We start from the raw sequence: 25,136 nt of genomic DNA, 5'->3' as shown, positions 1-25,136 counted from the left end.
AAAAGTACAGTCATTTAATATGGAATTCATCCATAAATCACAACCATATGACATTCAAATATTAACCAAAGACTCCTCGTACACACACATATACACAAACTCCCCTTTAAAGGTTTAATGACAGTCGTTATGAGCAGTAATTCTGCTTGGTCCAGTTACTGCACTTGAGCCACAGAGCTGTGATTGACACTATATAAGACAGCTGGTTTGTGTTTCAGTGCCAGAACCAATGAAAAATGACCCAGAGCATCCCGAGAATGAAAAATCTGGAACATGCACACTTGAGTGTTATTTTATCTGTATAATGAATTATGAAACCATTGTTCCACCAGATGACCCAAGTAACAAAAGAGGTTGAATGAAAGTTGAATTAATTAGAGTCCACTTTGATATCATGTATGAATATAAATATATTTTGAACAATGATAATGAACACAGCATACAGCAAAGAGGTTTTAACCTTGGCCAGGTTTATTTAAAGAAACTGAGATTTTAAATGCTAATTAGGTGAATATTGAAGTGGAACAAATATAAAGATACTGTATTAAATGAATGATAATGAAGAGTGGAGAGTGAAAGGGGTCATGGCCTCTTCTCCACTCTCACACACTCTCAGGCAACAATTAAATGAGCTACAACATCTTTTAATAATGATCATTTGTGTTCTTCTTTTTTTATTAGGCTAATAATTACAATTCAGCTCTTGGAATGGAGAAGACCTTTCCCAGTTGCTGTTTCAAGTAAAGTGGTTTAATAAGCACTGCAGGGTTTTAATTTCTTATAAAAACAAAATATGCCTCATAATTATTTGGCCTGTCTGTATTCAATTTGTCATATAAATTTAAATCTCCACAGCAATGTAAAAAACTGGAGGAGGTGTTATCTTGCTTTCAGGAGCATATAAAACTATTTCATGACTGCATTTCAATACTTTACTGAAAAAGAATGAGCACTAAAACCATAGTTAATGATCCTAAAGCATTCCCAGTTTTACTTTTTTATATGTTTCTGTACAACCTAGCAAAAATCTCACAAGAAATGCAGCAACCAGAGAAGTTGATTGTATATGTTTTGCGGAGGGATTTATCTTGGCACACACTGTACGATTTTTATGAAATTACAATATAAACAGTATTACCTTTGCATAACAGAAGTTTATTTGGTCTGTGAAGAGTTGTAAAGTCTGAAAGAGGACTATTTGAGCCAGAGAAGATGCTCCATTTAGAAATGAATGACTCAATACAGGACAGGATGTACACTGGGCCTCTGTTCACAACGCAATGGCATTTAATTCATGGAATGCTTCTTGTTCTATTCATGGGTGTTTATTCTAAAGAATTTCATGCATCACATCTCTTTACCAAAGTCATATTTTGGCACAGATTTCCAATCAGTCCACTCAGAATAGTTTTATCAATGCAAGGGGCCATTGTCATGAAGGTGATTTCACCCAGGCAACGACCTACTTCCAGTGGCTCGCCATAAAAGGTCAAAAGTGAGACAACGCCCACTTGTCAGATGCCAGAGAAATCCATATTGGAAGCCAGCAGCAGTGCATTCGTCATGGAGGAGTTGTCAGATCCAAATGTTTCAGAGACAACATCCGAAGGTCATACACCAGCCAGATAAACACTGTAGTGGCACTTAAATAACACACCGACCATTCTACCACTAATAGCATAGCAACATCTCAAAATATCAGTATTTTTTAGGAATACACTGATGTTAAACATGTGCATCATGTGTCTGGTGGGGCTATTTTGTTTCATTGAGCAGCAGTCGTAATGTTTTATTTTCATCCGCTTGCTACTAAAACTAATGCATCTTACTCAGGTGAATATAATCTGATCAAGGAGTGCTCCCTGTCATATAAAAAAGCAAAAGTGGACATAAAAACATATTTGAGGCTCTAACATGCCAAACAAAATAAGACACTGTGTACTTGGAAAGGCACCACCTGAACATCACACTCTGTTGCGTTCAGGATGCATCTATGATCACATGCCAATTTGAAATCATGTGCTCAGAAACACTTAAAGTCTGTATTTAGAGGATGGTCACACAAATATAAAGTTGTTATGAAAGCATGATTCAAAGTACTGAAATTACACCTGGTAGTGTCATGAGATAAAACACCCTGAGTGACCAGAAAAAGAGAAACCCTCACAGACTGTAATGCAATAAATTACATCAGCACAATAATATATACTACCCCTGAAAATGTATAATGTATATCATTGTTTTCAATATTATTTATGTGGTCACTTTTGAGGCTACTTGTCTTGTTCTTGCATTAGACTACATTCTACTGAAAGGTCTTTCTTAACATTTTTGGCCCTGTCCCTGCATATATGTAAATTAAGTGGATGAAATAATAGAAGCTCATTTCAGTATAATGTAGTCTAATTAAACACCAACGCATAGTGCAGCCTTAAAATATCATAGAACTGAAGAAATAAATAATATAGCCTTAATAAAAACTGAATATTTTATTTAATGTAATCATTATTTCATGGCTATTTTGTTGTATTCCATTAAATTATACAGGTGTTTCTATTTTTCTAGACAGCTAGGAAGCCATGACTGTAAACAAATACTAGAATTGAGATAACGCTTTTTATATCTTCTGTCTTTAAGCCTATGTTAACTCGTGTCAGATTGCCCACAGTGCTCTGTGAAAGTGCTGTTTGGCAACATATGTTGCCAGCTCCAGCCATGGTAAGAGGCAAGTGTTTGAAAGATTTGAATTTCAATACCCAGGGATCACGAGATGAAACTTCAGTAAAGAGCAAACAGCGATCTCCTGTTTACCAACCAGAGTATATAATGAGTCCAGCTTTCTCTGAATGGAGATCTCCTTCTGGGAGTCAGTGTTTTGATTTGTCACTGTGGCTCATTACCACTGTTAAGTAATCATACCTGACACAAAGTGACATATGGCCAAATTGAGTTTCTGATATTTCAAATGTTAATGTTACTGTTTTAGGTAATAACATGACCTATCATATGGCACCTCTATCAGGCAGAATCTTACATTTTATCCCCCATATTTTTGTTTTCTGGTGCAAAATGAACATTACAGCCTTGCAGAGCCACTGGAGTAGCAATAAAATCAGTCTACATGTTGCCAAATGGGAATAGTGAATGAGTAAACAAATATCTATTTATATCCAGTGTACTACTTACTATAGATACGTTATATAAGATAGATGTCTAAAAGTAAGTTGCACAAAAACAGCCAATTCTGATGAGAGTGCGTGGGAATATTTTGTATGCAAAGATGACACTCAGGAGACAGATAAACATATGTGGATCATGGAATAACCCCCAGTCCCAGTGTGACATGCATGCACTCTTTATCCAAGTTCATCAGATTTCCATCTTCCCAGAAAGAGGCTGTTCTGTGGGTCAGTAGGAAATGTGGAACTGAGCCCAGGTCATCTCCTGGGAACAAACAGTCCTATCCAATAGCACAGACTCCCCACTGGGATGGAGAGGCGACTCAAAGCTGGTAAACATCTGTAGCTCTTCATGGCTAGATGCTGTGTAGGCATTGTGGGCATGTTTGTGATCGGTCTAATCAGTGTGATTGGCTCTGCAGCTATGGGGCGAAGGAACGCCCTCTAACCATTTCACAACATACGGTTCTGTCATTGAAACCCACACTGTGCGCGGGTTTAGATGAATCACGTTGACACTGAGGATCTCAAGTACCACCAATAGATTCATGGGCTTCAGTGAATGAGCTGCCAAGCCTGTACAGTGCAGCTGAGATTCTTTTGGTTGCAGTAGCGTGAAAAGGCCTTCAGTACTTTTCCATGAGAGGCCATATTAATTGGTGTGTCCCACAGTATGAGCATTTGCAGACTGCTCTGTTTCTTTGGACATGCAGCATAAACCAAGAATGTAATACACTTTAAATGTCACATTTTAAAGGAACTTACTGACAAAAATCAAGGCTGAGTGGTCTGATAAAATTCAACAGTTGACAGAGGCCTTAGTGGGATTTGGCGTAGTTTTCAATACATTTTCACCAAGTTCTCTCATCTTGCTACTTAGATATTCAAATTGGAACATTGGACTAAAACCTCAGGGAGATTGGTTACTTAATAACAAGTCTACAGCCATGCCAACAGCTCTGTGAGGCTATAATTAGACACAGCAGTGCTTTGAACTAAATGCTAATGTCAGTATGCTAACATGTTCACAACAACGATGCTAACATGCTGATGCTAAGCAGGTATAACTTTTGACCATGTTAGCATGCTAACATTGGCTAATTAGCTCTAAACTCACAATACAGCAGAGGCCACTGGTGGACTCGGTGCCCCCGGGGCAAAAATATACCACAAAAGTGCCCTCTAAGGTGCCCCCACAGTATGATAACGTGCCCTCTAAGGTGCCCCCACAGTATGATAACGTGCCCTCTAAGATGCCCACACAGTATGATAAAGTGCCCTCTAAGATGCCTCCACAGTATGATAAAATTCCCTCTGAGGTGCCCACACAAAGGAGAAAACATACCAAAGTTTTGTAATGACTGTATAGTTATGGGTAAATCAGGACGAAATGCCCTATAGAAGACCTCTATATGTGACAATCTTGAATGAAGTGCCCTCATGGTACCCCTTCAGTGGAAGAAAATAGTGCCTTGTAAAGAACCCCCAAAAATGAGAATATATGATGTGCCCTTTAAATGAAGAGGATGTAATGCAGTATATGATCCCGCTGTAATGGGGTGAGCTGGAGGTACTGTATGGTTGCCCTTCTAGTGAACAAAAAAAAAAAAAAAAAAGGAAAGAGTGAAATTTAGGGTTCCCCTTAGTCTAAAATGAAGTGCACATTTGGGTGCCCTTTCAATGAAAAAGGTGCCCTATAGGGTGCACTGTATGGGAGAAAAACATTGTGAAGTGGGGGCCCATTGAATGCATCAGGTGCCCTTTGTGTTTTTTTGTCACTGCCCCTGAGACAGCCTGAGTCCGCCATTGGCAGAGGCTATGGGAGCGTCTGTAGTTTTGTGGGTATTTGGTCATAAACCAAAGCATTGGACAAATTAAACATTTGACCTAATGATGGTGCTACAGTATGATGGTAGATGAAAAGCTAACCACCAAAAGTGTCACAATTCACTCCTGAAGGGAACGTGAGTGGTGTATCAAATCTCATGGCTATAAATCCAATAGTCATTGAGACATTTCACTCAAAACCTCAACCTCATGTTGGCACCACATGAAATGTCAGGGGATCACCAAAGTCATAAACTAGATATTTTGGCATAAATACAGTTTGCTACCTGGAATCAGTTCAGCTTTTTAAGCTTGAAAATAGTCAGTGAGTCTCCACAGATAGATTTTCAGAGCATTGTATACTTTTATGGGCTCAACAATGCAAACTAGTGTTGCTGACCCACATTAGCACAGCAAGGGAAAGGGATCAGGCGAGGTTAGAGTAAGACGCCGAGTAAATGATCACTGGTGCTTTGTCCCCTCACAATGACTGTGATGCATCTTGCACAAGATCATGTGCTTCCGTCATTAACCTACTGTGACCAAGTCACCCTGTTCTCTTGTTTGTGCATGAGAGACGTGACTGTATAATTGGCAAAACATTTACGCAATCAACATAAAATAGTCCACCATTATGTCAGAAGCCTACTTTAGCCTCAAACTGTGCAATTACAAAGATGAGAGGCTGAATTGGAGGAACAAGTATTGAGTTTAAATGCGACTTCTACAAATGTCCCACACAAGTGTCAAAATTTTTAATTCATCTGACCCTCATTTGTCTGGCCCACAAACACCAGCCCTCAAAATCACTATGGAGACACCTCCATTAAAGACAGTGAGAGAAATGTCACACAAACTCTGCAGATTCACACAACAAGCAGCTGATGTGCTTATATAATCAGGCACAGCACTTGTCCAAAAGCTGCTTCTTCCGCAGTATAAACCTCTGTGCAATCTTGACCTGACAAAAAAAAGGAAGTTTCTAAGCTCTAACAAGACCAGTGGAAGGGGAAGAGATCACTAAAACAATACTTTTAAGAGTAAGGACTAGTACCAAGAGTAGTAACTGAATCATTCTTGATTGAATCAGTGATTTATATATTCAAGTTTGGTCATTTCTTTGAATTAGTTACACCCAAAACCAAACATGATGATACCTATAGTCTTTTTTTGCAGTGACTGCTGTTGGCTTTTATGAAGCTTGGCTAAAAATTCTTTGCTATACTAGTCAGTATCAAGCATAAACACATACACCACATTCTTGTAGAGATCTTGTTGTGCCTTTTGTCCGCTTTAAAAAGCCTGCATTGTGCCACTGCTGTCTGCCCACTCCAGGCTTCATCATGGCTCCAGAATATGCACAGTAATGTTCTGTGACCGCTGAACAAACTAAATTATTCAGAGATTAGTCATTAAATACAATATGTATATGAATCAGTCTACAAATGTAAAGTAAGGTTGAAGTATTTTATTGTCTGATAGACAAGAACAAGTTTCTTTCAATAGAGTTCAAATGGCATAAAAAAAAAAAAGTTTGCAAACTGTAGGGAATTCACCAAAAACAACATTACTTGCTGGACCTCCAGTAATTTCTTTGCACCTCCCGGTTATCAAATGACATAAAAACAGATATAAGCTTTCACATTTGAGTGATCCATCCTTTTATTAATCTATAAAGGCTCTGCACTGACAATGCGCGTCTGGGGGTGAGAGGTATAAAAATAAAAATGCAATAAAAAACATTGACACTAAAACGTACACATAGCTGTGATCTGAGTGGGGAAAAAAAAAAAAAAAAAAAAATTACTATGACATTTAAGGCATCCATATTCCCTCAGTGTGAGAGACCCACACCATGACAGCAGCATCTACACAAGACATTCAGTGGCTTAAATATCCGCAGCCCTAAATACAGCATAACACAACTAGCTACATATGGCCCCCAAAGACTGCCTAAATTTCAGTCTCTTATTCAAGCCTAGGTGTGTTTACTGTTGCTGAACACATTCAATGTATCTGGAAACACGCAGATGCATCAACAAAGTGGCTAGTGACAAAGTGTACACAAAGGTGTACCCACGGTATGCATGTCCCTCTCAAACATGAACATAGTTTTACATTCATTTGCAAAAATGTACAATTTAAAAGTGTTTGAACAACAAATGCTCTCGTTAGAAAACAAACAAAAAAACATCCAGAATATTACAATTTTGCTGATAAAAAAAATGCACTTTTAGAAACACAGAAGCCAAACCAGAACTATCAGGCTCATTTATGCATAAGCTTTCAACTTTTATATCCCAAGTCTCAAACAGAGTCACTCAGGAACTGACTGGCTGCTATTAGATGAACTGACAAACTGTATTACAAAAACACTGTAGAAAATGTGACACCAGTCAAGTGTCATTTACATTTGGGCAGAAGTGCGTTTACCCACAGGAAACCAGATATCCCACTAATCCCTCCCAAAGTTCAGCACTCCTCTACCACGGTACCAGCCGAGGAGGAGTACAGTTTTTTCTTTACAAGTCGGAAACCTGGACTCAGTTTAAGTACTTGTCTGAAAGTCGGGGCGAAGCAGGTTCCCATAAAAAGGAAGTCCCGCAGGCTGGGCCAGGCGGTGCCATCCTGCTTGAACACAAGTGTCAGCTCAAATGTGGGCACCACACTGGCGTCGTACACGATGCGCTCCAGCCGCTTGCAGCCCTTGTCCAGCTCCAGGTGGACGTAGAGGACGCAGCCACGCAGGCCGCAGGGCTCGCAAGACGCCAGCCGCAGCACTTCCCGAGCTATCCTCCGCGTGAGCTTCTCGGGTACCAGTACAGAGGAGCAGTGCAGCGTTGTCTTCTTGGCTCGTGACAGGCAGTTCTCAAACATCTTGGCCAGCTGTTGACAAGTTCTGTCTTCAGTGACATCTGCACTCCTCTGGGGCTCAGCCAAGCAGTGATCCCAGAAATCCAGTTCTGGGGAAAATAAAGAAAATTGAACACTTGGGAATCAATTGTAGCTTTCTTATTTAACATCCAAATAGTGCAGAGCAATAAATGGCCATTTCAAGATGGTAGCATGCACAAATCACATCCAGGTTTGCTCTTAAGATTTGACCAGTCTAAAATTGCCAATGGATGAGAGACTGTGGGAATTCATAACTCCCTTCTGGTTGCAATTTCTGGATATTTTTAAAAAACAAAAACAAAGAACAAACAAAAAAAAAACAAACATTTATATAAACATCACAGTAGGATTGCTAAACTGTCCAAAACCTTAAGATGGGAATCAAACCAATCTAAACACAGGGTTTACATAACAACAAGTCAGCGGTTGACTGCAAAAAGATGGTTTTGCAGCCTGCTATTGTACGCAGGCTGCTGTTGTGCAGGCAGACTGAAGGGATGACTTCATCCTCTGTTGCCTCCCCCCCCCCCCCCTCCACTGCTGCAGCCATGCACCACACAGGGATAAACAAGCACACAACTGGAAGTATCCAGCAACTAGCAGTTTAGCAATAAAGACAAAAAACACACAGAGAAAGACCCGGTAAGCTTACCTTTCTCAATGCAAGCCTGGTCATATCTTCGCTCAAGCAAATCCGAGATGCATTCGCTGCTTTTGGTCTTTAATGTGCTTGTGGCAACCATGGTGACAGTCTTGATTTCACCAGGAGTGGGCTGTTTTCCTGTGGTTTTAGCAAAGCTGCCTGGAAAAAAAATGATGTAGCGGCGTTAATGAAACAGTCGAAACGGGTTGTTTTTAGCTCATGAAGAGCCAGGTGGCTCATTAAGGTAATTACTTCACCATGTAAAAGACTTAAACTGTGAAAATGTAGCACTTAATAACAGTCATTTCATGCCCGCCCCCGATAAAACAGAAGTTAACTACTCAGCTAGCTATATCATTTCTGGTCAATATTGAAATTACTTACCTTAAATATTATTTAGTGCAAAATAATTTAGGTTAGACGGTTTCTCATGAATAAATTCATACGCGCACACCCTCTCTCTTTCTCTCCCACACTGACATACATACAGACACACGAAAACACACTGCACAAGGTAAAGTTCTGAGGAGTATTTATACCTTCCTCCTACTCAGCTGACCCGAGGGTTTGACCAATCAGAGCACGTCTCTCGACGAAGGCTCGAGCGTCTTCCTGATTGGCCGTGAAATAGCGTTCGAATTAAATAATTGACCAATACTTGTGGGAGGATACTTTGGTTGCTACGTGGACGGAGCAACAGGCCGGCTGTAGCCTGTGAGATGAGTTTGCCTTGAAAAAGGGCTGAGTTATGATGAATCCACCTGAATCCTGCCCTTTGTCTGCACACGAGGGTTCACCCACCTGTTTCACAGGATGTGGGCAAATATCAGCTTTCTAGACATTTTTATTTGTAAAAATATTTAATATTAGTAAATATTACAAATATATTAGTGTCTTAATCAATTCCAATTTTCAAAACTGGGCACAAATGAAGCATTACATTAGCTCAAATACTTTATTTCATTCAGAGAAAGTCTTGGTTTAACCTTTTTGTGGTGTAAGGGCCAAAGAAACATTTTTAACATTAGCTTATTCTTGATTAGAGTAAATTTTAAATTGAATACAACCATGCAGTTGAAATATAGGTGCACGAAGAGGAGTTCATACTCTAACACAAATTGTACCATCTACTATACAAATTTACACCAAGGACTATATTTTATATCATTTAACAACTACAAGTCCCTTGAAGCTTTGACTGTATGCTAATGATGGTTTTAAATCTTTGTTTAAATGATGAGAATATTTGTTTAAATGTTACTATCCAGTACAGTAATAGATAGCGTGTTTTTATCATATCTTACATCCCTCATGAATCTTTATAAAGGCAAATCCTTATCTTAAAAGCTGAAGCGTGGGTAGCATTTTCAGCACAATTAACACATGAAACATGAGGCAGAAGCATGAATATGGAGTCTTGTGGTTTGATCTGAAAAGCACTGGTTTCCAAAATTGTGTCCTGGGACCCTTGTGTGCCAAATCGAGAAGGTGTAGGGGTCTGCAGTAAAATGAAGCATTATTAGTGGTTGGCATATGTGAAAATATTCAAGAATAGCTGCTGAGAGAATGAAATTCTGGTGCTTTTCATCTACCACAGGCATGTAATTATCAGCACAAAGATCAGTATCTCAGATGGATGTCTAAAACAAATCAAAACAGACGTTTGTGGTCCTCTGCACGAGGAAGGGAGGAAGCCCAGGTTAACTGATCCAATATGTCTCATCTTACTGTATCGGTGTGTGTAGGCCTATCCATGTCTACATTTGGCAGATAAAACACTGACCACAGTTGTTTGGCTCATCAGTAGTTTATCCCCAATCAAACATGGTCTCAACAGAAATTTTCTCTCAGTAACTGGATCTGCAACCTCTTACCCCCAGCAGCTCTGTTGGCTGAGGGTAATGGAATCCAGTGGACGAGAGAGTGCTTTCCTCCAGTCACATGGGGAGAACTAGATATGCCTCAGAAAAAGTCACATGCTTTAGCTAGTGTTACTGCCTTTGTGGATGCAGGCATACTGTGTAAAGTGCTGGATAAGCAAGGCCTTTGTTTAAGTTCTGTGCAAAAGGCACTGATGTTAGCACAGGATAATATTAAGCATTCAGGTCATTAAATGCATTTTATCACGGTGTGACAACAGATCAAGGTAATTTTAGCAGATTTAATGTCAAGAAAGGCGGCACTATCAGTCTCGAGGAAGAAAAAAATAGTTTCTAATCTAAGGCATGGACACCACAGTCCAGAAATGTGTAACATCAGCAGTCATTATGACAGTGTTTTAATGAGGTTTGAACCTAAATTTATGTTGATTCCACAGTTTCTGAGAAAGCAAAGCATGCAGACCTAGTAGCCTACATTTTATACTGTATCATAAAAACTTAACAAGCAGGGAGGCATATAAATAGTAAAATTATGCAGGTCAACCAATAAAGTGGAAAATAATAGTAAGTGAAAAGTTTTCATATCCTGAACAAGTCTGTAGTTTTGAGTGTGAACTTCACTGGAATATTTAAACCTCAAATTCAACATGTATTTGCTGTACAATGGAATAAGGAAAAAAAAAACATGGTGACTGAAACTTGTCTCACTAGTGCCCTGATTCTTATCTGTTGACGCCATCATACTTTGCAACAATGTGGGTTAACCAAGGAGCCTCAATGAAAATAAAGTAGCACTATGTGATATTACTGCAATGCCTACAGCTGACAGTAAAACCATATATACAGCAGCAGAATCAGGGCAATACAGTGATATATTTAGTGATGGGAACAACATTAATTCACACATAACCAATATTAACAAGTGAACTGAGATTCTTAAACCTAAAAATCTCACAGGAACCAGGTAGCATGTTACGCTAAGAAGATAATAAAAAAAACATTGTAATTGGTATACTTATCAATATATACTTATCAAGAAGATTTTGTTTAGTGATGAATGTAAATTACAATTAAGTTTGTTAACTTTGCTTTTTTCCTGAGTGTCCCTAAAGTTCAGAGTTCAGGGAGAAAGCCCTCTCTGAACTCATGCATGAAATAATACCCTGCAACTAAAAGCTCAGGAGACGTTCCGTGTTTACAGCAGCTGGGAGATCAATCCGTTTGTTGTTGTCAGTGCTAAGATGTCTCCCTGCGTCTCTGTTGCATTTTGCCGTTATATTATCTTTGCTTTTCCGTGTACTGCAACTTGTGTCTCTGTAACATTCTGCGCTCCAGTTATGCAGACCAGAGCTTGATGCAAATTTGTGATCTCTATTGAATTTCACCGGTAAAAAGAACTTAAAAATGGAAATCTTAAAACCTTTCCTTTGAGAGCTATCATGTTTCTTTGTGTAGCAAACATCTGGTGTACAAAGACTTTAAAAGAGTGAAGAGCAGGCTACAGTAATGTCAAGCACCTCTGCGTTTTGACCTTCACTCCCTGTTGGTAAGGCAACCAAAATCTACTTGTGAATTTGCTCCATGTGCCAGCTCTTGTTTCTCCGGATGAGGCAAAAAGATAAAACGTGTTGTGTTTCAGGTTACTAATCCATCGTAGTTCAAACGAACCCTCTGTTAAGAAGGCTGGTATGCCAGGCTGGCACCACTCTCTGCTCAGTAAAACGTGCTACCTCGCTCCCCCCATGAAATTTAACAACAGGAGTCTTTTTGCTGAGTTGCATTTCTCTGCCATGGGAGATAGATGGTTGCATGTGCAGGAGTATTCCTTGTGCATGCCAGAGGCTTGCTAGTCTTGCACATAGCTGACATGTCTTTAAATGAGGGAGTAAAGTCCTTCAAGTAAAAAATAAAAGTCTTTTCTTTGTTACAGTAAGCAGACAAAATACTTTCATGGTCATCACTTTCTTACTCCTTTATACCTGATAAATATTGTCTCTGTTTTCTTGTTGTGCTTTATCCATTTAATACAGATCTCCATCATCTAATGTAGTACTGTCACTAGATTCTACATGTCCCTGCAAAAATACAAAATCCTGGTCATATTAACACCTGGTTTTAATGCATCTTTTCATTAGTGTTCCCTTCACAGTTGAAATAATTAGACTGTGACACTCCTTGAGGTACCTGGTAGCTAGGAAAGTTGTGTTGATTTGGCACAAATTAGGCGATAAAATAGACCAAAGGCTATCTAAAGGTAAAGTACTATGAGTGTGTTTATTTGACAAACATGAGGGTTCCAATTAGAGACAAAGCAAACTTGTATCTCATTTGGGTCCTTAATTCAATAATGAATTCAAACAGAGCCATAACGTGTTCGTCTTTAGCTGACATCTAAATCCTGTCCTTGACGAATTATGGGTCAAAAGGGCTTTGATGTGTCAGTTTTATGAATTCAAACCAGTTGACCCCATTTTCTTATGGACATTTTATGTAAGTCACTTCCTCGAGAGCAAACCGCTAAGGCAGCAATTTTCATTATGCTAAACTGTCCAATCTGCTGCAAACATATCAGATTTAGAGATCGACTATGTGAAACATACCTCCATTAGTGAAGCATACAGTAGTTTTCAATAAATGAGATTGCTGCCTTACAAAGGCGACATTCAGCCAGTTTCAGTTATGTAACAAGAGAAAAAAGGCACTCGATTGAAATGAAATCTAAGGGCAACATTTATATTGATTTTTTTGCCGTCAGAGGTTTAACGTGCTTTAAAAGAGAAAGTGAAAACATCTTGAAAATGGAAAAGTAGCTATTTGACCTAAATAGTGAGATAAAACACTGTGAGGGGAAAAAGTCTGGCATGACATCTTGAATGTAATTCAGCCCATGCCACAGGTGGTAAGGCATTATACTTGTGTGTGATGGGCTTTCTGCCAATCTGCTCACTGTCTGATTGGTGGAAATGTGCCCACAGTCAAAGCTGTTACCCAGTCTCAGCTTACAAAGGCCACAGAGATAGAGCCAGAGTGTGAATCAGTTCAAAATGGAGGTCACAACAACAAAATGGCAAAAGCGTCTTTTTATTAAGTCATTTGAATCGATGCAGGTATTGTTCCTTTAATAAAACGTCAGCGTGGACAGATTCGATGACACAGTTTTGGATTTCTTATGTACTGTATGAAAACTATGCTGTGAATCAAGCAGGGACACGGAGTGAGATTTTAGCATTGGTGGCCTATATCTCACTCCTCTGTCAACAACCTCATGAAACCCCTCTGCAATAAACACTTGTGTAAGAACTGGAGGCCAAAGAATTGAGCTCCCTTGTGTTGTGTTGACAGTCTGCTCCCCCCAGTGGCGAATCACTGCACTTACACCCAGTGGAGGTCATGGGTTGCATAAAACATATTATTCCCAAATTTCCTGCCATCATAAAGACAAACATGATTTTTAACAGGTTTTTCATCAGGCTACGCAGGTATGATTACTGGGTTTGTTGAAGTCCCACAGACACATAAGAAGAGCAACTAAAAATAAATTTAAAAGGTTATTTGTTGAAGTCCAATAGAACAGTCAATATCATTTCACAGCTAAAATGATTCATTTATTTCTATATTACTTTTAGTGTATTTTTATAAAATTGTTGAAAGGTGTATTCCCTATAAATATCTAATCGAGCAAAATATGTGTTTCAGTAAACCAACTAAAGATCCAAGATAAATTTAAGATTAAATTTTATGCATTGAGGCTGAATAACAAAACATTTTGTCATGATTTATTAGAGGTTTAATTCTTGCCATAAAACAGTTCCAGTGTCTTTAGATTACAATCCTCTGCATCAACTGTGCTTTTTTCTTGTGCTTGATGCAAAAATACACATTCAAAAACACCTTTACTGCAGATTCTCACTACTTTGAGTTTAGCCACATGCACAAACCAAATTGCTGGTGGATGTGCAGTATTGTCACAAGAGGAAAGATTGTTGGCTTCAAAAAAAATTCCAAGTAGAGAACACTGATGGAATAATATTTAGCTACCTCCTTTTAAACAAAACTTTATAAGATACATAGAAAAACAGGAAAAAAAACATCTCACACCTCATAAAGGTCTGTTCTTTCAGTGACAAAGGACAACAATACAACTCTATGCAATCACAAAATAATGCCATCATAATTTGTAAAACAATTCAAGGCAAATAAATGATGTGTAACAAACCAACCAAAGCATATGATAATTATAAAACTATGCAATTAACAGTGATTTATTACATCCAATATTGTTGGATCCGAGGTCAGTGCACTTTACAGAAAATGTGTTTTGTGACACAACATGTCTTTGTCAATAGTATACTGAAGTAAAAGTTTGTAAAGATTAAAAATGGATTTAATGTATTCCACGGGCAGTGATTCACCTGCTTACAGAGTATTGCTTATGCTCTCAATTCGAAGAGTTTTAAGTCTTTAGGAACTTTTGTGATTGAGAATAAGTTCACTTCTCATTGTCACAGTCACAAAAACACTGCTTTTAGAATACAGAATCATACATAAAACTGCTGTTCAAAATGTTTCACAAAATTCACAAAAAATTTTAAAAAAAATCTGTCATCTAAACAGTTTCCTCCAGAACATCACCGCGTGGGCGACAGATGTGAATCATCCACTGGTTGCCTTCATTTTATCTCGCAGCAGCTGAAACATAGATAGAGAAACATAGAGATTGAATAGATCTAAATAATTCTCTGGGGTTGGTGTCTTGTATTTAAGCTTTTCCTTTTTTTTTTTCCTTCCTGCAACGATGAAACACTAGACGGCAGTGCTGCATTGACTATGTAGAGTAAGGGCGAGTATGTGACCCTGGTTATGAGGTGAAAATGTAAAAAACTGGTTGAAAACCAAATCGCACGATTTCCTGAAGCCAAGCGTCATATAAATGTATTGAATCATCATATTAAATTTAATTTTTAGGACTGATAAGCTTATTTTTTCTGGTGTAATTGCTGATAAATAACATTAATTCAAAAAAGAAGCTGTTTTTGTTATTGAGCTTTTAGCTTGAGCGTGGGATTGTAAGGTTTTATCTGTGTAGAGTACAGTATGTGGGGAACAAGTTTCGCAGTCAGATAAGAATTTATAAAGCTGCAATCCAAAGAAATCCAGTAGTCTGTAACAACGTAAACACTTTCTTCCTCAGCAAAATTCCAAAAGCATGACTCCATTTCCCTCCGAAGCTCACAGTCAAGTCATCTAGGCCCGATTGTATTAGGGAAGGAAGGCAGGATATTTAGTGACCAAGTTTTTTTTTTATGGGTGGAGGTGTAGGGGTATAGAATGTGTGTATAAACCCCGTATGACACATATGCTCACACGTGCATGTGCACATGCATTCACTCCACCAACACACATGCCCACAACGTCTGGGCCACATTGACATTTACTGGCTGCACAATAGCTCCCGTCCAAAATAATCTGTGTTTATGTTAGGAAGTCCCTATCTTTCAAGCCCTGCTGCTTGTTCGAGGGCGGGGGCGCGAAATCACAGGAAACACCTTCTGTTGCCCAGCAAAGCCCAAAAGTCCATACAGCACAATGAGATATTAAAAGCCAGTAACTTCCCTGGAATAATTGCAAGTTTGTGTCTGGAGAAACAGCTTTACCAAGTGATGGAAGAATGCAAAAACAGAAGGAACTTGGAAGGAGCTCTTGCAGGAAATAGATGGAAGGCAGCTCACCATTTTCTTCACCGCCTGATGACTTAACTCCGAGGAGCATGACACCATCTTTGGTGCTTTCAGGTCTGCTTTGGAAAGATGCACTGCAGAGAGTTCAGGAGACAAAAGGGGTGAATGCTTTGGTTGTAAATGCACATTTAAAATACAATCCATTACATGACACAAAGTTTAAACTTACTTCTCAGTTCCACTATCGATGGTTTCTGTTGAATAGAAGAGAAGAGCTCATTTAGGGGCTGAAATATGTATCTTTTCATTTAAATGATGTATAAGTGAGTTATCTGTGTGTACCTGTGTGATCGTGGGCCTTCTTGTATTTGAATTTGAGGATGATGGCAGCAGCAGCTCCAACCAGGAGGACAGGCAACAAGATCAACCACAGCCTTTTGTCTGAGGGTAAAACGGGAGGAGATCGTCAACAACATCAATCCAGTTTGACTTGTCTGTTGAGCATAAAATGTCACTGGTAGACAAGCGATGTAGCAGTTGACCTTAAACTACAGCATACCAATCGAACCAATCACTTTAACATCATAGTCTCCACACTGCAGGGCCTCAATCCATGGATATGGTCACTGAAGGTTAATTTTTCTTACTTTAAAGGGCTGCAACTGCTTCATTATTGGTCTTAATTTTGACGAAATCCCCAATTAGTGTTAGCATGGTACAGTATGATATGATTACTTTTTCTTTAAAATGTTGAACTTGCAATAGCTGATTTTGTGACCCCTTTCACATATAAGGAGTCACTGTTAGATCATTTTAAAACTTCCATCTTTGAGCACACCCAGCTAACAAGAGCAGAGTACAGTTTAGTACATTACCTGATTTGGGGGGAGCCTTCTCATCACTGCCAGTCTGAGAACCTTTTGAAATAATGTGTTTTTTGATTAGCTTCCTGTCCCATGTTAGTGAACAGTATGATTGAGAATGATTCATTATTTAATATGACTTCTTCAGTATAACTTACCAGCACCTTTCTCTTTAGCCATTTCATTCCCATTTCCTACCTTCGATGGACTGGTGCTAGGCGGAGGGGAAGTCTTAGGGCCTTCTGGGCCTTCAGAGAAGAACAAACATATCAGCATTTTAAATGTTATATTTAATCTCTTTCATTTAATAATTATTCCAATTTTAGCCTCATTTCCCATAAGGTTTGCTTCAGAAATGAAAGAGTTACTGTTCTTAAACCATGAAAATAGAATTATCCAATCAGATTTATTTTTGTTGTTGTCTCTGGGAAGAGAAAGGGTTAGCTGGCTCACTCATTAGTTAGGACTCATTCATTACTGTGTTTGTTCAGAAAGTGGTGAATTAACCAATTACATTTTGATTTATAGTGGATGGGACCAAAAATGATCCCCTTGGCCTTCCCAAAGACAATATTTTTTTTCCTAGGACAGCAATGTCATGACCCGCCCTACTCTGCCTCTGATTGGCTTACACTGATATTCTTACCCTAACCCTAACTAATCTCACTCCTCATGCCGAAACGTAACCCCAACGAAGGCAACAAGTACTAGCCAATCAGATCATAGGTAGGGTGGGTCATGATTTCGCCATCCTAGGAAAAATAATTGGCTTCCTGAAGCTGAGACTAGCTCGCCGCACATGCTGTAGTTATGTTCTTAATGTATTAATTCAAGGCCCCCTTATAGTGTTGTTTGTTTGGAAATTTTGTCGGGAAAACTCTGCTAGCTTTGCCATTTCTTTATGGGATTTCCCATTGTATTAATATGTTGTTAGCATCATACTAAGCGAGTATTAGTGTCCTGTCAGCCAGTCCAGCTGGAAACCTATTTTCAAATAGTAGTGCATTTATTAAAGCTCTGAGTAGCAGACCAAATAAGTTTGGAGACAAATGTATTTTTCTTTCATTTATACATGAATAATAACAGCACGCATGACTGTAGTTTTGTTTGTTTGTTTATTTGAGAGAGAGCTGCAAGCCTCCTCCTGCTGATTTTAACAGATTTCTAACAGAGATAATTTTAGCTGAAGGCCCAGCTATAATAGTCTCAGTTCAAGGTAATGCTATCATATTGAAATTAATAAAGATATACAAATATGAGAAGTCAGTCAAGATTGTTACAGTTACGGAGTTCAGAATAAGTTTGTAAGATTGTAAATGGTTTATGGTTTTACATGGTTACATGGTTGCCTGTACATTGTCATGGATGTGTGAAGCCATTAGAGTAAATGTATCCACCTCACAGACAGTGTTGACTAAAGAGGATGTTTGTGATCATATGTCATATTATGTTGGCATTACATTTTTATCTATGAATGTAAATACATAAATATAAAGAAAATGATAATTAGAAAGAAGGGCTTGTTCTCTACAAGACAAAACATGTAATGTAGTGTATATGACTGACATACTGTACCTGTGGCATTAGTAGTTGTATCTGCAGGAAATAAAGATCAGCATATCTCAGTTTTAGTTAAACTTTAAATACTGTTTATGTCTATATTTTACTCATGAATATGATGTTTTTTTAATTAATTTGACTTGCTTATGATTTGATTTAATTTTGTACATACCATTTGATCCTTGTGCAGGGTCGGTGTCATCTGGTCCTAACAAAATTTAAAGTAGTTTTAATAATGCTGTCAACACATTTGAAAAAGATTACATCAATCACTCACTGGCGGATAAACTATGATAACATATTAAGTTTTAAAAGCGCTAATAATCTGTCAAACAGTAAGAAAAGTCTTAAGAAATAAAAAAATTAGTACTTGTAATGATGTTGATACTTGTACCAATGTCCTCTTACCTGGTAACACATTTTCCTGTTCATCTGAGTGGTTTCCTGGATTTGTATGGTTAGAGGATCTTGGCTGCGTAATGTTAGTTTGCCCTTTAGCTATTAAAGTTAATAAAGAAAAGAAAAAAAAAATCTCATGTAAATTTAACAAATCTCCATCAGTAATGATATTGCTAATTATGATGATTAATAATTATTATGACTCTGATAAAATGTTTTTTTGACTCATCCTCCAGGTCTGCAGCATTTTTATGACCCAAACTTTTGACGTGCTTCACTTTACCACCATCAGGCCAACTTTGCAAAAGCAATTTTTTTTTTTTTGACACAGATAGAGTTTATTTAAGTGCCCAAATAATCTCTGTAACACTTCACTATAACATACCACTGTGTATCTCCACCAAACCAATGAAAAACAAAGATTGCATAATGTATTCAAGTCTGACTTTCAGCACCTGGTGGAGGAGTGCTCACAGTCGTCTGGTCTGATGATGCTGGTGGAATTGAGGAAGCTTGATTCACAGTTGTTATGGCTGGAGACACAGCTGTTTTGGGGGGAAAAAGGGAAAATACCTGTTTTCAGAAAAATGGTCTATCTATCTATCTATCTATCTATCTATCTATCTATCTATCTATCTATCTATCTATCTATCTATCTATCTATCTATCTATCTATCTATCCATCCATCCATCCTCCAACCTTTTGGTGTTGATTTGATTATTGTTGCTCCTGTTGTTGTTGGTGTTGTAGCTGGTGTTGCTGCTTGTGTTGATGCAGAAGTTGCCGTTGCTGTTGGAATGCAAAAAAAAAGAGAGGCATTGAAATAAACAAAAAGGGTTGCGTAAGTAAGTTAGTGTAGAAAATAAACTCTGGTCATGCTGTCACCGGAATCAAACAATCACTGTTATTTCAACAGAGGAATCTGGGCTACACGACAACATGCAGGATTGTATAAATCTAAATTTACACTTTGCCCCACCCTGCAGTTCCCACAGCAGTTTGTCTACTGTGAAAAAAAATAGATAAATTCTTTTATTTATTCTCATGATGTCTCATGATTCTTCTCAAGACTCATATATCTGTTCATTAAATATGAAGCTATACTAGCTGCAGTCTCAGTCCAAAGATAACAAAATTCGGTTGTTTAATCAGTTAAAAAAACTAAAGCATAAAAATGACAATTTGGAGTTTTAAAGGACCAGTGTGTAGGATTTAGTGGCATGTAGTGGTGAGGTTGCAGATTGCAACCAACTGAATACCCCTCCCTTCCCAAGCATGTAGGAGAAACTACAGTGGCTGCGAAATTGGCAAAAAACGTGAACAGCCCTCTCTAGAGCCAGTGTTTGGTTTGTCTGTTCTGGGCTACTGTAGAAACATGGCGATGCAACATGGTGGGCTCTGTGGAACACACACTGGTCCTTTAAGAGAAGTTACGTGCCAGACAATTTCTTAGTTAGGAGCAGTTGCCAGGCAACCAGCTGAGACTCCAGGAAGTTAATGCCCCTGGTTTCAAATTAAACAACTGAGATATAACATGTTAATAACTGAGGTTTACAGCTGCTGGTGGGCGGCGGCATGCTAGCTGTTTCCCCCTGTTTCCAGTCTTAGTGCTAAGCTAAACTGCTGTAGGCTGTAGCCTTATATTTAATGCACATATAAGAGTGGTATCAATCCTCTCATCTAATTCTCCACCAAAAGGAGAAAAATTAATTTCACAAAATGTTGAACTATTCTTTTAATGCTTCACTCACTTTGTGGCTTTTCTGTTGGTGCTGATGGTGTTGTTGGCTTTTTGGTTGTTTCATCTGAACCTTCTGATGAAACTGTAAAGCAGAAACACAACTGTGACATGTCACACCACAACCATGGAGCTTGACTGACATTTTAAAATAGCATGTTTTTATGTTACAGGTGAAATCAGCGATCACATTGCTCCATTCACAACTGTATCAAAGATGTCTTTACTGATTGCTTTAGACTAACGTTGTGCTCACAGTCACTGGACACTGGGATCACTAAACCATCCTGCTGACTCTTACGCTCTACATCCTTACTGTCTGAGTGCAATATTTAAAACTTGTGTTATCTAGGAATTAAAAATGCTCCCATCATGAAAACACCAGCATACATTTGCCTTTGTAAAACATTTCCTCAGACAGATTCTCTATTTTAGGTTCACAGATGCTTATTTGCATTATTCCTGTTTGGCACGGCTTTAAAGGCCAGTGTCTGAGACAGAGGCTTGCCCTTGCTCCAAGTGTCAGACTGAGGATGAGAAGTCAAGATAGTGGTGGCGGTCGTGGTGTGTTGAGGTGGATATCCTCTGCTTGAAGCACCGCAGCAGTGTGAAGCTGCATCCTGTCCCAGACACACTATTGTTGTCCCTCTGACCTGTGCAGCCAGGCTTCCTGTCTTCACCGCTGTCAGCTGTGACTACATTCAACATATTTCACACCAGAGCGCTCGCTGAACGGCTGAACTGCACGTTTCAGCACAGACCACATGCAGCTCTGTCTGGCTTTATGAGTGTTAGTAGCTAGAAGACTAGCTGAACTCTTCATGCCATGAGAAATCCAAGTCAAGTTCTTTACAGTAAGTCATTTAAGACATGTCCAAGTCACTTCTCAAGTCCATTAAGTAATGCAAGACACGTCCAAGTCAAGCCTCAGGTATTTTACCACATGTGTCAAGTCTGAAGTTCATTAAGTAATAAAGACAAGTCAAACCTGAGTCATAAGTATTTTAGAGCAAGTTATAAGTCAAATTTTAAGTCCTTTAAGTCATTTGAGACAAGTCCAAGTCAACCTTAAATCAATTACAGACGAGTCCAAGTCAAGTCTGGTGTATTTTGGAGCAAATCCAAATTCTATCTAAAAAAAACCTAAAAAAAACAACCAAATCAAGTGCAAGTCTGGGCTCAAGTACTTTTAGTGCACATACCGAGTCACTCTAAACAAATCCAAGTTAAGTCTTAAGAATTTTGGAGCAAGTCTCAAGTCCTTTAGCTGCTTCAAGTCAAATCACAAGTTTTCCTACATCTTTAAAGCCTCTGAATGCAGACCATTATTTTATACAGATTTTTATGTGTATTAAAACTGTTTTCTACATAGCTGAGACTAAGTCCTTTCACTGTATAGTCTAATAATTAGGGTGTAGTATATAAGTACAGCCTCCACTCCTCTTCAGTCTGATTTAAGTCCAAGTTTCAAGTCTGTTTTTTGTCTGCACATAATATACAAACATATTAGACGGCCAAGCTTAAAACTAATTATTTTTTCTTTTTCTTCATATTGGTTTTCTTTATATGCTGTGAAGAAAAAAAATTGTAAAACTGTCTCTGTTGGGTGAGCAGCGGGCAGGGTGAGGGTGTTTCCTCCAGATGTTTACTGCTAAACGCTGGAAGTAGATTTGTTGCCAGTTGGGACGTTTTGGTCTCAGGACAATGATCTGTTTTCTCTGTGAGAGAGGGGGCAGCTTGGTTCCCACTGGCTATCTGCTGTTAGATCACCTATCTGGTCAGTGCAGGACAGATAAAAGTTATTTTCCCTCTCCACAAGAAAAACAAACAAATAAATCAGAGCCACCCCCTTTTTTTTTTTTTTTGCTTTGCTTCAACCAGGAGACAGTCATTTGTCACTTTGGCACTTGAGATCCCTCATTTCTGAGGTTTTGATTGATGATTTCTTATGTTCATAATGAAAAAAGAAATTCTGCCTTCACTTTGACTAAATCTAGCAAAAATAACAAACTACTTGCAAGTTTTTCTTTCTTGTTAGTACAAATGGTCTGCAATAAAAGCAGGGGACAATTGAAGACATGCACGCCCACAGATGCACACGCACGCACGCACGCACGCACGCACGCACACACACACACACACACACACACACACACACACAGATCTTATCTCAGCCTGGATAAATGGAAACGCATTCGTTGAGTGGTTGTCTCCGAGGTAACGTTCAAAGTGTGAGTGTCTTTTGAACAACATTGTGATCTTTATCTTTGCACATACCGAAACAAAACAAAATTACATGACCAAAAAAAAAAAAAAAAAAAAAAAAGAGTGAAACATATAACACATTTAATCCCAACAACCACTGCTGCACAACAACAAAAAAATTATATTTATTTTCTCACAACAATGGAGTCAATTTTTTGACACTATAAGATATAAGTTTCAATTTTCTTTCACACGTCCACAAAGGAAATCATTTCTGCACTGACTATGCACAGAAAAAAGGCTGACACTATCTTAGTTAAAGAGAGCTGAAGACTTTTAATGGCCCTCAGCTCTGATTCACTGAAATCTAACAGCATGTATCAGTCAAAGACAGTTTGAATGCTTTCCTTACCTGGAGTGAAGACATGGACAGATGCTAGGAGAAGGAGGACAAGAACCCTGATGGTCTTCATGGTGATCCTGGCGGCTGTGAACCCCTCTGATTTCTTCCTCAGACGCTAACTGACTGACCAGTGGAAAAGGTGTCCGAGCTTGGGCGCTCCACTGCTGATGCTTATTTTGGCACTTCCTTTAGATAAAGAAGGGGAGGAAATACACTGGCTTCCCTTTTCTGACGTAAAATGGGTGGCTGTGGAGACCAGCGCAAGGCAGCCAGTGGGTGCAAGCCTCAATCCTATTTGACAGGAATCTCAGTTTGGAGTAATGTGTTTCAATGCAACGTCAACTCCCATCTCTTATTTTTTCCTGCTCTGACACCACTTGACCAATTTGGGAGGAGGCTGGGGCTTACTGGAGACCGCGGGGTGCAAAAACAATTTCATTTGTGAACGATGATGCCAACCAAAAAATATGCTATCCAAGAAACGTGCATCAAATAAATCATATGATAAGATGAACTGATGTGAGGTACTTGTGATTCAGAAGCCTCACCCATCCATTAACGGGAACTACTTGGATCACACTTGCGCGTGTTGCCTTACATTTCCGATTCATACTAGCTGTCACATGCATGTGTGGATCAACAGCACATATTTGATAAAAAATAACATTTGTTTTGTTGAACAATGATTGGAACAGACGACACAGAGCCAGCCCAAGGGAGCTGCTCAAATATCAAGCATGACGTTTCACTATTCTTCATTGTGTGTGGAGCAGTGCCTCCTGAATGCATGGAGATGACCTCAGGTAGGTCACCATGCAGACTGTTATAGGGCTACACAGAGGCTAAACCATATTACTATTTAGGCATCTTTAATGATAGCTAAAATATCTTTGCTGAGGCTGTTATATGACACCAAAAGCGTTTTACTGCCAAACAGAAGCTGTAAACAACCGGCCTTAGTCCTCATTTCATTGTCCCTTAAAGATCAAACTCACTTAGTGTTCACATTATCCCTCTGAGGCTACAAAATCTAGCTCCTGTTTTTTGGCCCTCCCAAAAAACAGGATGCCAGAGTTTACTTCCTTTCATTTGAGCATTGTGTTTGATTTCAGTTGAACAGAACATTGAAGGACACTTCAGAAAGCAGGAGCAGAAACAAGAAAATAGGCTGTTTAGTGAAACTTAGGGTTGACGTTGGAGTATCTTATCTAGATTCATGGCAGAGGAGCAGTTAATGTAAAGAAAAAATGTTATTTTGAATCCTTTTCTGATATCTCAAATCAATGGTACTTTTTAAGCAAATTTATGCTTAAAAATGTGTATTTCTGAGATGCAAATCTGCTCTGGAATTTAAAAAACAAATTGTTCTGAAAGTCTACGTCTCTACGCTCCAATCCACATTTTATCTTTGTAAAAAGGGGAAGACTGCAGGTATTTGTCTCTTATGTAGACAGGTATACTTGCGCAATCTTGGCTTTGTCTCCAGAGTTTAATCAAAGAAGTCACGAAGGTTGATGAAGAGGAAACACCTTTGTTGTAAAATTGCCAAGGAGCAATTTCCTATCTGCATACTGGGCAGTCAATGCCAAATTCCACTTGAGAAAAAATTGTACACAGAACAGCAAAACACTAAGACTATTTTACAAAAAAATCAACTCCTAACATTGGAAAGACGATATGGCTCCATATAGAGGACAGTTGGAGGTAATATGTAGGGTTGGAGGGCTTTTTAAAGGTCTATTATATATTTTCCCCTCTTGAACTTCGAGGTGTGAATTGTTCTATTGTTGATGTTTTATGTTGCATAATCATTGGTGGAGGCCTAAGTCACACACACACACACACACACACATACACACACACAT

The 25,136-nt window shown here is 38.7% G+C and overlaps 2 protein-coding genes across 2 annotated transcripts; both read right to left on the bottom strand.

Moving 5' to 3' along the window:
• Positions 1–6,459: 6,459 nt before the first annotated feature.
• Positions 6,460–9,068, bottom strand: LOC122974002 (DNA damage-inducible transcript 4-like protein). The gene is made up of 3 exons (XM_044341827.1): positions 8,929–9,068; positions 8,554–8,703; positions 6,460–7,969 (listed from the first exon to the last, which is right to left on the bottom strand). The coding sequence occupies exons 2-3, from the start codon at positions 8,642–8,644 to the stop codon at positions 7,479–7,481; spliced, it is 582 nt and encodes a 193-aa protein (XP_044197762.1). The 5' UTR covers positions 8,645–8,703; positions 8,929–9,068; the 3' UTR covers positions 6,460–7,478.
• Positions 9,069–14,186: 5,118 nt separating this feature from the next.
• Positions 14,187–23,571, bottom strand: LOC122973915 (lysine-rich arabinogalactan protein 18-like). Its single transcript, XM_044341711.1, has 13 exons — positions 23,281–23,571; positions 20,677–20,748; positions 19,625–19,714; positions 19,380–19,469; positions 18,934–19,023; positions 18,698–18,733; positions 18,541–18,561; positions 17,124–17,213; positions 16,978–17,019; positions 16,445–16,543; positions 16,332–16,356; positions 16,154–16,236; positions 14,187–15,113 (listed from the first exon to the last, which is right to left on the bottom strand). The coding sequence occupies exons 1-13, from the start codon at positions 23,339–23,341 to the stop codon at positions 15,100–15,102; spliced, it is 813 nt and encodes a 270-aa protein (XP_044197646.1). The 5' UTR covers positions 23,342–23,571; the 3' UTR covers positions 14,187–15,099.
• Positions 23,572–25,136: the final 1,565 nt, after the last annotated feature.

The sequence above is a fragment of the Thunnus albacares genome, chromosome 22 (genome assembly GCF_914725855.1).
Source record: "Thunnus albacares chromosome 22, fThuAlb1.1, whole genome shotgun sequence".
NCBI lineage: Eukaryota > Metazoa > Chordata > Actinopteri > Scombriformes > Scombridae > Thunnus > Thunnus albacares.
The sequence above is the reverse complement of the archived record's forward strand: the minus strand, read 5'-3'. Positions and strand labels throughout refer to the sequence as shown.

Coding starts and splice junctions, on each gene's coding strand:
- LOC122973915 (XM_044341711.1), bottom strand. CDS start 23,341: ATGAAGACCATCAGGGTTCTTGTCCTCCTTCTCCTAGCATCTGTCCAT. Junction 17,020..17,123: donor GGCTAAAGAGAAAGGTGCTG/GTAAGTTATACT, acceptor TTATTTCAAAAG/GTTCTCAGACTGGCAGTGAT. Junction 16,237..16,331: donor ATCGATAGTGGAACTGAGAA/GTAAGTTTAAAC, acceptor AACTCTCTGCAG/TGCATCTTTCCAAAGCAGAC.
- LOC122974002 (XM_044341827.1), bottom strand. CDS start 8,644: ATGGTTGCCACAAGCACATTAAAGACCAAAAGCAGCGAATGCATCTCG. Junction 7,970..8,553: donor CCAGGCTTGCATTGAGAAAG/GTAAGCTTACCG, acceptor TATTTTCCCCAG/AACTGGATTTCTGGGATCAC.